The sequence below is a fragment of the Pelodiscus sinensis genome, chromosome 1 (assembly GCF_049634645.1).
Source record: "Pelodiscus sinensis isolate JC-2024 chromosome 1, ASM4963464v1, whole genome shotgun sequence".
In the NCBI taxonomy this organism is placed as follows: Eukaryota; Metazoa; Chordata; order Testudines; family Trionychidae; genus Pelodiscus; species Pelodiscus sinensis.
This window is the reverse complement of record NC_134711.1, coordinates 3,448,884-3,462,597: the sequence shown is the minus strand read 5'-3', so window position 1 is coordinate 3,462,597 and position 13,714 is coordinate 3,448,884. Positions and strand designations below refer to the sequence as shown.

General features: G+C 50.9%; 1 protein-coding gene across 3 annotated transcripts in view; it reads left to right on the top strand.

Moving 5' to 3' along the window:
* The window catches only part of IL15RA (interleukin 15 receptor subunit alpha), a 112,317-nt gene extending 98,999 nt beyond the window's left edge, over window positions 1–13,318 (top strand). For all 3 annotated transcript variants that reach the window (XM_075925177.1, XM_075925172.1, XM_075925165.1), the window contains 4 exons: window positions 2,510–2,539; window positions 3,010–3,064; window positions 7,243–7,946; window positions 12,036–13,318. In XM_075925177.1, coding sequence (XP_075781292.1) covers window positions 2,510–2,539; window positions 3,010–3,064; window positions 7,243–7,411 — 254 coding nt within the window. In that variant the 3' untranslated portion in view covers window positions 7,412–7,946; window positions 12,036–13,318. The remainder of the gene's footprint in view (window positions 1–2,509; window positions 2,540–3,009; window positions 3,065–7,242; window positions 7,947–12,035) is intronic.
* The last annotated feature ends 396 nt before the right edge of the window (window positions 13,319–13,714 follow it).

Genomic DNA, 13,714 nt, shown 5'->3' with positions numbered 1-13,714 from the left:
ATGACAGTTTACTAGGCGACGCGATTTTAATTTTGTTAGCAAATCTTTTTTTTATGAACTTTAATCATAACAACCAGGACTTTTTTTTCCCGTGACGAAAAACAAAAATAATTATTTAAACCTTTCACCTGGCATATTCCGGTGTAAAATATAGTGCATTCAGCTAATTTAAGTGGCAGGATTGTTTAGGCAATATTTGGTGTCTGTACATAATCGCAAAGTATGACTTTCTTTTCCATAAACAAACCCACAAACAGACAAACACTTCAAAGTATGTAATACATTCCACACCAGTGATCCCCAACGCAGCCCTGCCCCAGGCGCGTGACACATGCACGGTGCCGGCCCTAGGCGCGTGGTGCATGGGTGGCCCTGCCCTCGGGCGCACAGCGCACGCACAGTCCCGCCCCCGAGCATGCGGGATGTGAGCGGCCTCACCCCCAGACACTCAGTGCATGAGTAGCCCTACCCCCAGCAGCCCCAAAAAGTTGGGGACCACTATTTCACACCATCCCGAATGCAAAAGAAAACTAACAGGAAGAAAGGGAGATTCTGCAGGGAAAACTCGGAATTACCCTGCTGTTGTAAAGTGAGTCCTACTTGGGGGAAGTGTTAATTTAATTAATAATAAAGAGATGCCCCCTGTGAGAAGGTAAATTTGGGTAATATCAGTTGTCTGCATACCATGTTACCGGTGGGACCGTTCACCCAGTTGCTGTGGGTGTTGCATACTACAGGCTGTGTGTAGGTATGTTCTGGGCACTTCTTTACATCCCCGGCTTTGAAAACAGAAAGTCAATGTGGAAAAAAAAATGGAACTAGCAATGATAATAAAATCACTGAAATGGGACGTCCTAACAAAACAAATAGGCAGCACTGGACCATTGTTTGAAGCAGGGATGTTACTAAATTTTTGTCGGAGCGTTCCCTCAACCTCAGTCAGGGAGAGGAAGAAAGAGAAACATTTTCATGGCTGAAAATAGGCGCAGAATGCTTCTCCCGCCATCGCCAGCCAGCTCGACTAGGAATAAGATTAGATGATGAATTTTGTCTGCTAGGAAGTCCTTAGGACAAGAAGCAATGGGCTTAAATTGCAGCAAGAGGAGGTTTAGGTTGGACATTAGGAAAAGGTTCCTAACACTGGAGTAAATTGCCCAGGGAGGTTGTGGAATCTCTATCACTGGAAATATTTAAGAGCAGGTTATAATAATGTATGGAGATATAGCTGTCTCGTAGAGCTGGAAGGGACCTCAAGAAGTCATCCAATCCAGTCCCCTGCCCTACTAAGTACCATCCCTGACAGATTCACCCCACCTCCCTAAACAGCCCCCCAAGTTTTGAACCCTGGATTTAGCAGGCCAGTGTTCAAACTCCTGAGCTATCCTCAGGGATGAGCTAGACCATGCTTGGTCCCGCCGTGTGGTCAGGGGACTGGACTTGACGCCCTCTTGAGCTCCCTTCCAGTTCTAGTGTTCCATGATCCCAGTCCTACATCCTAGCTTATGCAACAGGAGAGCTGGGATCTGTCACCTCTGCCCCTTCCCAACTCCCTCGGGTGTGCAGGCAGCCCAAGGCCACCAGGAGCAATCACTCCCATGCACAGGAGAGAGGAACTACGGCTGTGTCTAGACTACATGCCTCTGTCAGCAGAGGCATGTAGATTAGACGCATAGGCAAAGGCAAATGAAGCCACGATTTAAATGATCGCGGCTTCATTTACATTTACATGGCTGCCGCACTGAGCCGTCAAACAGCTGATCAGCTGTTTGTCCGCTCAGCGCGCTAGTCTGGACACTCCCCTGCCGACATCAAAGCCCTTTCTCGGCAGCCCCGGTAAACCTCATCCCACGAGGAATAACGGGGCTGCCGACAAAGGGCTTTGATGTCGGCAGGGGAGCGTCCAGACTAGCGCGCTGAGCGGACAAACAGCTGATCAGCTGTTTGTCAGCTCAGCGCGGCAGCCATGTAAATGTAAATGAAGCTGCGATCATTTAAATCGCGTCTTCCTTTGCCTTTGCCAAAACAACAAATCTACATGGCTCCGTCGACGGAGCCATGTAGTCTAGACGTACCCTACAGGAGAACGCAGTGGGAACGTTCCTACCCGCGTCTCTATCTTCTGAGTAAGCACCAAGCACAATCTGGCCTTAACTTGTTCTTTAATGCAGAATCAGAAGGCGAAATCCAGCCTTCGGGTTCCTAATCAGACCTTCGTGGAGTCAATGGAGGGGCACCCACTTCCACCGAGGCCTAATTTGGCCTTTCCCCCGTTCATCCAAGGCTCTCCGAAATGAGGCAAACCAGACACGAATGAGACAAGCCAAGTACCTTTTTCCCCCGGCCCCTTATGAGTCACACACAGGCAGTCGGACATTACAGCACTGCGGTTGGGTTTGCTTTGCTTACGGTGGAACTCTGTCGCTTTGGTGCGGGCGGGGGCTACATGCTTATGGCACGTGTGGAATGGCAATCCATCTGTGACCATCAACCCCTCTGTGTTCTTTTACAGCTTCCACCCGCATTATGCTCTCGTCTGTGGGTAAGAACTGTTCCACTCTGTTAAGCTTACCGGTCTGTAAACCGGAGGGGGGTGGGGAGGTTGTGTTGTTTGTTTCAACGCCAGCAGCCAAATCTAGCTCAGACTGGACTTGCATCGGCTCCCGCTAGTGTCCCATCTGCTCGGTGTTTGGCTTGGAGAAACTCCTAAGAAGAAAGCGCATTGCACTGTAGAAAGCAATACTGTCCGGGTAATCGGGGCCTTGCCACAGTCGGATGAGTACTGGGCTACAGAAAGAATCATCTTGCAAATGAGATGTAAATCAGGGTACCGTACCAGCCCCGTTAATGATCTAAAGATGCGGTTGGTACTTTCCCTAAAAAGCAGAGCCATTGACTAGAACTCAAATTTGGCCAGGACGCCAGGGGTTATTCATCTTGGAGTGGTTGGGTCATGGCCTTTATTTAGAATACAAAAGCGTTTAGTTTTTGTTTTCTTTTCTTTTCTGGCAGGGCTTCCCATCCTGATTATTACAGCTGTTGCTCTGGGGTGTCTCTGGAGGCGAGTGTAAGTATGCCAAGAATGTCATTATGGAACGACACCCGGGTGCCAAGTTGCAAGGAAGAAGCAGCCTGCAGATTTTCCAAGCCATGCAGGAAAGCTAGACGCACAACAACTCCCATTCATTCACATGAGCATTGTGCAGCTGTGCATCTTAATCCCTTGGCCAGTTTGAGACGCCTACTCACAATCTGTTTCTCCAGCTGAGCCTGGTTTTCCCTGGGGACACATTGGTTAAGCTGCTCTTAAGTACTTATGAGTGGAATAAATTGTGTCCTGTGCTGAGGACTTTCCTACTTAGGACTTTCCCTCCTCAAGTAGATTTTTAAATTCTGCTTGCATCCTCAAAATAGGCTTACTTGGAACTGAACTGGGGAACAGTCTCTGTGCTCGCCCTCTACACCCGTGTTTCTTAAACTTTTTAAAACCAGGAACACTAAACAATTTTTTTTTATGAGGAACACTAAGGATTTTTGGTTGAGGAAAAAAACAAGGTCGGGGAAAAAAGGGTTTGGGGGAAAGTTATTGAGGGAAAAAAAAGGTCAGGGGAAAGTTATTGAGCAAAAAAAAAAAAAGTCGCTTGCCCCTTTAAGGGTGGCCATTTTGAATTCTGTTGCGCTCCACAGCACATCTCTGACTGCCTCGCAGCATACCGGTGTGCCACGGAACACAGTTTAAGAAATACTGCTCTATACACAGTGACATTCGCCTGGATGCTAGTAAATCACTGTTTCCAAATTGCAAAGTACAGGCAGTCCCCGGGTTACGTACAAGATAGGGACTGTAGGTTTGTTCTTAAGTTGAATTTGTATGTAAGTCGGAACTGGCGTCCAGATTCAGCCACTGCTGAAACCGATCAGTTTCAACAGCTGCTGAATCTGGACGCCAGTTCTGACTTACATACAGATTCAACTTAAGAACCCCAGGCATCCCCAAGTCAGCTGCTGCTGAAACTGATCAGCGGCTGATTCCAGGAAGCCCGGGGCAGGGGCTTCCTGTAGTCAGCCACTGGTCAGTTTCAGCAGCGGCTGACTTGGGGACGCCTGGGGCAGAGCAGCTGGGGTGCTGCTGGGTTGGTCCAGTAGCGCCACCGCTGGACCAACCCAGCAGCACCCAAGCTGCTCTGCCCCAGGCGTCCTGATTCAGCCGCTGCTGAAACTGACCAGCAGCGGCTGAATCAGGACGCCTGGGGCAGAGCAGCTGGGGTGCTGCCGGGTTGGTCCAGTAGCGCCCAGAGCGGCGCTATGGGACCAACCGGCAGCACCCCAGCTGCTGTACCACAGGCGTCCGGAGCAAAGCCGCGGAGCACAGGGGCAGCGGGACAGCCCAGACGCGCTGTGGCTGTCCTGCTGCCCTCGGGCTCCGGGGCTTTGCTCTGCTTTGCTCCCTGTCCCCCTGGTCAGCCCGCGTGCTCCGGGGCTTTGCTCTGCTTTGCTCCCCGTCCCCCTGGTCAGACCAGGGGGACGGGGAGCAAAGCAGAGCAAAGCCCCGGAGCACGCGGGCAGCAGGACAGCCACAGCGCGTCTCGGCTGTCCCGCTGCCCCTGTGCTCCGCGGCTTTGCTCCGGACGCCTGTGGTACAGCAGCTGGGGCGCTGCCGGTTGGTGTGTTCGGCTGCGTGTTCCGCCACTTTGCTTCCTCTCCCTGGTCTGCTGGAGACCAGGGAGAGGACCCCGTTCGTAACTGCGGATCCGACATAAGTCGGATCCGCGTAACTCGGGGACTGTTTGTATGTGTATCACCGAGGCTGTCGCTTGTATTCGTAAATAGCCTCCTATTTTATAAGCCGTCTTTCATGTTCTGTTAATTTAAATTTTTAAAATGAAACCTACTTCCAAGGAGTCCCAGTTAGGGATGTAATAGTGTAGTCGATTAACCAATAAGCAAAAGCTCATAGGTTAATGCTATAGACTACACACATTTCCCTCCCTCCCCCACCAAAACCAGTAGTTTTTTTAGCAGGTTGGCCAGCAGCCTGGCTTAGTTCTGGCTCACGCCAGGTCCAGGAGATCAGACCCCCCACACACACACACCGCAGACAGGGGCTGCTGCCACCCCGCACTGCTGCTGGCCCCGCCCCAGGGGATTATAGACTAGTCGACTAACCAATAAGAATTCATGAGGTTACTCGACTATTCAATTAACCGATATTTAACATCCCTAGTCCTAATCACAGTATTAGCATCGTTTTTTGTATTGCACTGGGAAAAGAGTTCAGAAGAGCAATAATTATGTAAGGGGCAACCGAGAGTCACAGAGAAAGAAAGCTCAAAGAGCCCATTTTAAAAGGGGACTTTAACCTGTCTCCATTGTTTTGCCTATAGATCGCTACCTCCGTAATTAACCGTGGGAATAAACAGAGTCCTTGAGAGAGCAAAGTGTCCAATTTGTGAACCTGGTCACATAGGCAGGCAAATCCACACAGGTTGGTGTAAGTGGAATGCCACGCCAACAAAAAAGAGGCCACTTTTCAAACCCGAGCCCTGTATCTGCTAGAAAAACAGAAACTTGGAACCGAGTTTTCTTACGCAAACTTTACAGGGTCGTTATTGCCAGGGCTTCATAGCACTCACTAACAGATTTGCAATGTGTAAACATGGCAGACGGAAGGGACATTTTTGAGTGGATGTACAAACGGTGAAACTAGGCATCTGAATCTAGGCAATGAAATTGGAAAGGCAAGCGTGAGCCAAACCATTAGCAGAAAACGGTCACAAGCTGCTGAGATTGTGAAACAGCCTCCAAAGGAATTTGGTAGGAGGCCCGGGAGATGACTCATTTTAAAATTCGACACTTCCGAGCACTCTCAAATACTGTCCAGAGAGATCGGTGATGTCCTGCTAGGCCTGTAGATGGGTTGCATAAACTCCTCAAGTAGATCTTTTCCATCTCTAGTTTCTGTGGGTTTGATTCTCATTTGCATGAAGGCTTGTTTACAACCCCACAAAAGTCAGGCTGTAACAAAGCCCTACTGCGTGGGAACCTCAGCCCAGATGTGGCCCCCGGCTTGCCTGGATCCAGCCCTCAAGGCTTGGGGCTCCCCCCCCCCAGCATTGGGGAGCCTGGGCTGGTACTCCAGCCCCTCATGCTGTTCCCCTGTGGGGCTGGAGCGCACAAAATCTACTAACCTGGCCCCCCCCTACGCCCTGGTGTGTGAGGGGAATGCGAAGAGTGTCTTTCGTCTTCTCAGTCGGGGTTTAGTTGTTAGTGGGTTGGGTTTTTTTGCTTCTCACTCATGTGCGGCCCCGACTGATTTTTCTGTGGGTCAGCAGCCCCCAACCCAAAAAAGACTCCCTACCCCAGGCTAATAAAGAACCATTTCCTGGTGTGTAATTAGTCAATAATTAAAGACTGCAACTACTACTAGGTGGATTTGAACCTGGGGCCTTTGGAGCTTAGTATAGGAACCTCTACCCTCTGAGCTAAAAGCCTCCTGGCTCTTAGCCCATGCTCTAGAAGTCTCGCGGTCTTAACCGTTGCTGTGGCCTACGTGCCACTGCATGGGACAACGAACCACACTAGGGCTATGTCTACACTGGCATGATTTTGCGCAAGAGCTCTTTTGCGGAAGAGTTCTTGTGCAAAAACTCTTCCAGAAGAGAGTGTCTACATTGGCATGTGCCTTTGCGCAAGAGCATCCATGCCAGTGTAGATGTTCTCTTGCACAAGAAGGCTCTGATGGCCATTTTAACCATTGGGCTTTCTTGCGCAAGAAATTAATGTTGCCTGTCTACACTGACCTCTTGCCCAAGAACAGTTGTGCAAAAGGGCTGATTCCTGAGCGGGAGCATCATAGTTCTTGCGCAAGAAGCCCTGATTTCATACATTAGAACGTCAGTGTTCTTGCACAAGAACTCGCGGCCAGTGTAGACAGGCAGCAAGATCGCGCCAATGTAGACACAGCCTAGGTGTGTGAGTTACACAACTCTCTGTGATGTCTGTAAAAGCAGCGAGGAGTCCTGTGGTACTTTATAGACTAACTGCATCTGACGAAGTGGGTCTTTGCCCACGAAAGCTTATGCTCCAACACTTCGGTTAGTCTATAAGGTGCCACAGGACTCCTCGCCGCTTTTGCAGATTCAGACTAACACGGCGACCCCTCTGATGTGATTTCTGTGTTTCCCCACTGACGTTTCACATCCCTGCAGATCCCATTGGTTGATCCCATTCATTTTTCCTTCGCAGCCACAGGAGGCAACACTACAGGATACCTATGCCGGCCATTCCCATGAGGGTAGTAGAGTCAGAACAAAGGGGCGGAACGCCGCCGCCAGACGATGACACGCAGGGGCCACCCCACCCAACGGAAGAGACGAAGATGATGCCGTCCTCTTGCGCGACTCCCACGGGTTGAGCAAAAACGGCATCATAAAACCAGCACTTCCATTAAACTTGAAAGGGGAAGGGATTGCTACCGCTTACAAAGACCAACAAGCCGGGTTCATTAGACCTTGGCTTGTCCGTTGCCATATGCTCGCTACTCACCTTGAGCCTGGAAATACGGCCTTGTTTCTAAGCGGTGGCAGGTATGTAGAAGAACCGGCTTCCTGTCTCACCATCGTTTCAAAGAGAAGATAGGAAGGGTCACATAAATCCTACTACATCCCTATTCTTTGAGCTGAATTACGAACAGACTGAATGTCCTGTGCCCATAAGAGAATGTCTAGGTGACTTGGACATATCTTTTAATTCTTATGTTTATGGGTGGTTGCTTTCAAAAGTGAAACCACTCAGGAATTTAAATGCCCAAGCAGAACAATCCAGGTGGAAAATTCTGAAAAACGTCAGGTGGCCTCTTTTATACACAGCAAAGAGGATGCCAGAGAGGAAGCGGTTGGTGAGAGCGAAGAACTCAGCCTAGGACCACCTAGGACAGAGAGAACATAAAGGTGAGCTACAAAACAGCTTTTGTATATACTTAATTCGTACCGAAACAAACGTTAGGCCTTCATTTCTGGTGCCTGGAACTCCTGCAACTTTCCATCGACTTCAGCTGGAGTGGTGGGTGGTCAGAACTTCTGATCGCCAAACCTATTAGCATTCGAGTGCTACTGCCGCTGTTTGGATTTTTCAGTAGTTTCGTTTTTACATTTCAAATAAGGAATAAAAAAAAAAAATCTCAAACTTCATTGAAACCCGTTTGATGAGCAAACTTAGAAGTTCATCCAAATGTTTCCCAACAGTTGGAGGTCTGTTCATTTGTGGAATAGCGTTCCAAGCAATCCCTGCTGTTAGATCATTTGAAACTAGATTGCACAAGATATTGGGCAAGCCACAGTGATGAGTAATTTTGCCCTGGGAAACAGAGTTTTGAACTCAGTGACCTTACCTCTAAATGGAACAGAAGGTCGGTCCCGAGAAGGGAAACAAAAAATTAATGGAGGCACAGAATGGGGAGGAAGCTGCCTTCTTACATAGAGAGGTGAGGACTAGTCTTTAGTCTGGAAGATATATGATGGAGGTATTTAAAACAACAGAGATCTATCAAGCACCAAACCAAGAGAGAAACTGATGATATAAAAGATATACATTTAAAACAGATTGAAGGACAGAATCTTTGGTGTCCATGATTTGAGTGTATCCAAGGTACTTATTTGCCATGTGTAATATTCGAGCCCCTCACAATCTTTACTATTGACATTTCTCTCTCTCTGTCTGTGGGGCACAGCTAATTATCCCCATCTCACAGAAGGAGATCCGAGTCATCCAGAGAGTAAGCGACATGCCCCAGAGCGCACAAAACCTCTGTGGCAGAGTCAGGAAGTGACCGTGGTGCTGTCCTGTCCCAGACGAATGCCCGAATCACTAGCTCGCCTTTCCTCTCTGAGTCCCTGGGTTAATCCTGCAGGACTGTAAAGAAAAATGTTTCCTAAGAATTGGAGGAAGAACAGAGGGTCTCTCCTCATGCAGCGCACCTGCAGATACGCTAGACAGGATGACCGTGATGTGGGACAGCCGTCCTCCTGCCACAGGGCTGCAAACGGACCACTGGCTGCAGTCAGAAGGAGGTTCCTCTTTTACCCAATACAGGCCTGCTGACGAGGTTCGGGGGCGCAAATGGGGCTGTTGCCCAAGGCCTCAGTGTTTCAAAGGGGCCTGAAGCTCCGAGCCACCACCGTTACCATGACAATGATAGTGGCCGGAAGCTTCCAGGCCCCTTTGAATTGCCACGAGCGCCATTCCACGTGGCTATGAAGGCTGGAGGGGGGGGGGCAGTTCTGTGGTCCGGGTGGTGCCAAGACCACCCCTCAGGCTCTACCTCTTCTTCCCAAGGCACCGCTCCTTCTGGGGGTGCAGAGTTGGGCCCCCCCCACACACACCTTGTCCCTGAGCCTGCGCTAGCTGTCAGCCTTGCTGGCCACACGTTCCCTTTGTCATGCCAGGAGTGAGTATCTTGTCTTGATCAGCGGCCAACTCCGATGGACCTTGGTCCGTTGCAAAAGAGCAACATTCCTGTGCTGGTATCTTGCATTCAGTAGGTATTTTGTCCCACGCCTCCAGGAAACAGTCCAACTCAGGGCAAAAGCTTCCAGAGTACGCCAAAAGCTGAGTCACGGCCTCTCCGGGCAGGATAATTCGGAGGAAACCATCAGGCAGCTGAGAAATGGGAATTGCTCTAGAACTAGGATGCATGCAGCAGCGCGGTAGAGGGGTTGAAGAATGAACGCTTGGGCTGTGTCTACATTGGCCGCTATTCCGTAATAGGGATGCAAATGTAGCACTTTGGAATAGGCAAATCCGCGGGGGATTTAAATATCCCCCGCAGCATTTGCATTTTCATGGCTGCCGCTTTTTTCCGGCTTGTAGATAAGCCGGAGAAAAGCGCCAGTCTGGACGCGATCCTCCGGAAAATAAAAGCTCTTTTCCGGAGGATCTCTTATTCCTACTTCAAAGTAGGAATAAGAGATCCTCCGGAAAAGAGCTTATTTTCCGGAGGATCACGTCCAGACTGGCGCTTTTCTCCGGCTTGTAGATAAGCGGCAGCCATGAAAATCCAAAGTGCTACATTTGCATCCCTATTGCGGAATAGGGGCCAATGTAGACACTTCAAAGTAGGAATAAGAGATCCTCCGGAAAAGAGCTTATTTTCCGGAGGATCGCGTCCAGACTGGCGCTTTTCTCCGGCTTATCTACAAGCCGGAAAAAAGTGGCAGCCATGAAAATGCAAATGCCGCGGGGGATATTTAAATCCCCCGCGGATTTGCCTATTCCAAAGTGCTACATTTGCATCCCTATTACGGAATAGGGGCCAATGTAGACGTAGCCTTGGAGTTTTGTAGAGAAAGAGCCATTGTGGACTGTTTCCTTTCCCTGACTCAGTCTCCTTTGGAGGGCCCTAAAGCTGCCTCTCTCATTGTGTGGTCAGTTGGTTCGGTAGCTGAGGGCTGCCAGTTTCCCTGCCAAACTAAAGCAGGCCTCAGGCTGCAGCCCCCGGTACGGGAGCTGTCCTCCTGCTGAAACATGAGTTTGGAGAGGTGCTATAGAGCAGCGGTTCTCAACCTGAGATTCCAGACTCCCCGGGGGCTGCGAGCAGGTTTTGGGGGAGGGAGGGTCGACCAAAAGAAACCAGTGAATGAGGCCAGCTTTAGAGTCACTGGAGCTCAGGGCTGAAAGCCAAGTCCCAAGCCCTGCTGTTCGGGGATGTATGCAACGCCCAAGCTGTTTTTCCCCAGGCGGACGTGGAAGCCAGAGTAATTTAGCTCTGGGTGGCCCCCTTGGAGCGCAAGGTCCCAGGTAATCACTTTGCTTGTTACCCCCTGATGCTGGCCTTGGCTTTTAATCTGCTGAAACCCAGCTGTGAGCTGTGGCGTTCGTATAACGTGGGGGAGACTCAAAAGGAAACAAGGCAGAGAACACCTGCCATAGCGCGAAGGCTTATTGCATAAGAACGGCCAGACTGGGTCAGACCAAAGTTCTTAAAGCCACATCTTACCTGCATCCAGTGGTGCCCAGTGTCCTGTCTTCCGACAGTGGCCAATACCAACTGCCCCCAGGGGGAATTGACAGAATCATCAAGTGATTCCCCCCCTGTAACCCATGACAAACAGAGACTAGGGCCACCATCCCTACCCATCCTGGCTCATAGCCCTTGATGGACCTATCCTACAAGAATGTATCTAGCTTTTTTTTGAACGCTGTTAAAGTCCTAGTCTTCACCACATCCTCTGGCAAGGAGTTCCACAGGTTTCCTGTGCACTGTGTGAAGAAATATAGTACGGAGATCACCGAGTCCCAAATACATCCTGTACATTTAGGTGGGGTGTGCTGCTGAGAAAGATCGATAAAAAAGGCCTGGAGATCTCCAACCTGATACGATGGTCAGGGGTTGAGACAAGACGTCTCTGCAGAAAGCACTATTCTCTTTGTGAAACAACTGTGCCCACTTGGACTTGCCACATGCCTTTGATGAGCATATCGTTTTATCTCCTCCAGCTACCAAAAGCATTCTGTCTCTCCCCCGCAGCAATCCCCACCTGTTGCCCCCACGATAACGTTCCACGAGACGTTTTGTTCCCTGCATGTGCATGGACCTAAACCGGGGTAGGGGAACCCCAGGCCCGGAGGGCGGGGGGGGAGGGGGGCTGGATGAAGCCCCTGGCTTACCTGGGTCTGGACCCGAGGCTTAGGGCTCCCCCTCTAGCATTGGGGAGCCCGTGCTGGTGTTCGTACCCCCTGCCATCCGACAGCAAAGCTGGAGCACACAAAAATCTGCTAGCCTGGGCCCCCTTAGACTCGGGCGGGGAGCGTCTGCATCAGCGAAGGGTTTTTTTTTCTTTTTGCTTCTCACTTGTGTGTGGCCCCCAACTGATTTTTCTGTGGGTCAGAAAAAAAAACGGTTCCCCACCTTGGATCTAAATCATTTCTTAAAGCCACATCTTACCTGCATCCAGTGGTGCCCAAACACGCCCCCCCACCCCGTTCTTCGCCCATCTCTCCTCCCCTCGGTTCTATGACTTCTGTTCTCCTCTCTTTTTCAGACAGCATTTACCTACAACGCCATCAAGTGATGGAAACGACGCGTTTTCCTTCTACCAGCAACATCCCGAGTAAACAGCAAGTCTGAGGACCAGAAAACGCCGTCTGAACCACGGCCGGCTCGCTGGGACCAGCCACAGTTTACTCGAGGATCTTTCGGAGACACATTAGAACCTGCTCCCAGGAGCTTGCAAAGACCAGAGACTGGAGTCCTTTGGACCACACCCCCACCAGACAATGCAGTGGAGTTCGTTTGGTTCCCAGACAGTGGCCCATGCAGTGGAATTATTTTGTTAATATTTTACATTGTCGATTTCCCTCCCAGGGAGGGCAAGTACCTATATTCCGTGGGCTCCTTCCCAAGAAGGCCACCGATGTCATTTTGGACCAGCCCTCGTTCAGTGCTTTCCCTCATGAAGTGCAATAGGTAGACACACTGCTGGGTGCCACTGAATCTAATAAACCTATTTATAGACTGCTTCTGCCGCTCTGTACCTTTTTCCGTGCCTCCAGGAAGACGCACGGTCGGGCAGCCTGGGGAGTTGGCCATATCCAAAAGGGAGGCGGGAGGGGCGACTGGGTGGGCCCAGGAACTCCAGTCCCAGGGTTGATCCATGCCCAGAGCCAAGTCCCTAGGTCCCCTTCTGCCATGCACAAGTGCAGATAAATGATTAACGCGGCTCCAGGCACATCTAAGGAAGACAGTTTCCAGGAACAGCTAAAAGCAAGCGTGTGCTAGCGCACCACCCTACATCAGACCCCATTGGACTGCCTTGTTCACCTTGGTCCCGTTGGCGCTGTCAAAGACGTGCACCAGTGTAACTAGTGCAACGTCGTTTCACTAGTACAAGACCCTGACGTGCTGCACCAGGATTGAGACCGACACATTACCGCTACTTTACATGCCCTTAGGAAGGGTTTGCATTGGTGTCACTCTGCATTATGCCCGCACCGGTGTGGCTAGAGCAGGCAGGGCCATACGTGGGCGGCAGGTAACCAAGGCAAGGGAAGGCTTTGCCTTCCCAAAACCTCCTGGGCTCGCCTGTGGTTTTGCAGATGCGCTGGGGCCGCGGCGCGGCAGCCTGGCTCCCCGGCCACCCAGGAAGGCTGAGACACAACCCAACAGCCCGACTCCTTGGCCACTCAGAATTCTGGGGCCACAGCCACCCAAGAAGGCTTGGGGTGCAGCCTGGCTCTTCGGCTGGCCAGGATCAGCTGGCTGCCTCAAGGGCTCTGGCCATCTGGGAAGGGTGAGGCCATGCCACCCGCTGGGTTCGGGGGCACAAGAGGGCTGGGGGCTGTAAACTGGGGAGGGGGGCTGACTTGGCTTCACGGGGGGGGGAAGAAGGTTGCAAAAGAGGCAGGGTCTCCAGTGGAAAAGGTGGGGCTGGACTTGCCTTCTCCAGCTGGGCCGTCCTGCCTCCCCCTCTCCGCCCCCCATGAGGCCACAGATCACCCGGACGTGCTAATGCTTGGGCCCGCTCTCCCCAAACTGCACAATGGTCATCAGCTTTAAAAAAAATTAAAAGCAATGCCTTATGGGTAGAGCCTGAAAGTCAGTTTGTGTGGCCCATGTCATTGGAGAGCAGCCTCTAACAAAGGCCTGTGTACGGACTCCCCCTGTGCCCTTTTTGCCACTTCATGCTGAACGGTTGTTTTACCCCTGGGATCGCGCTTTACC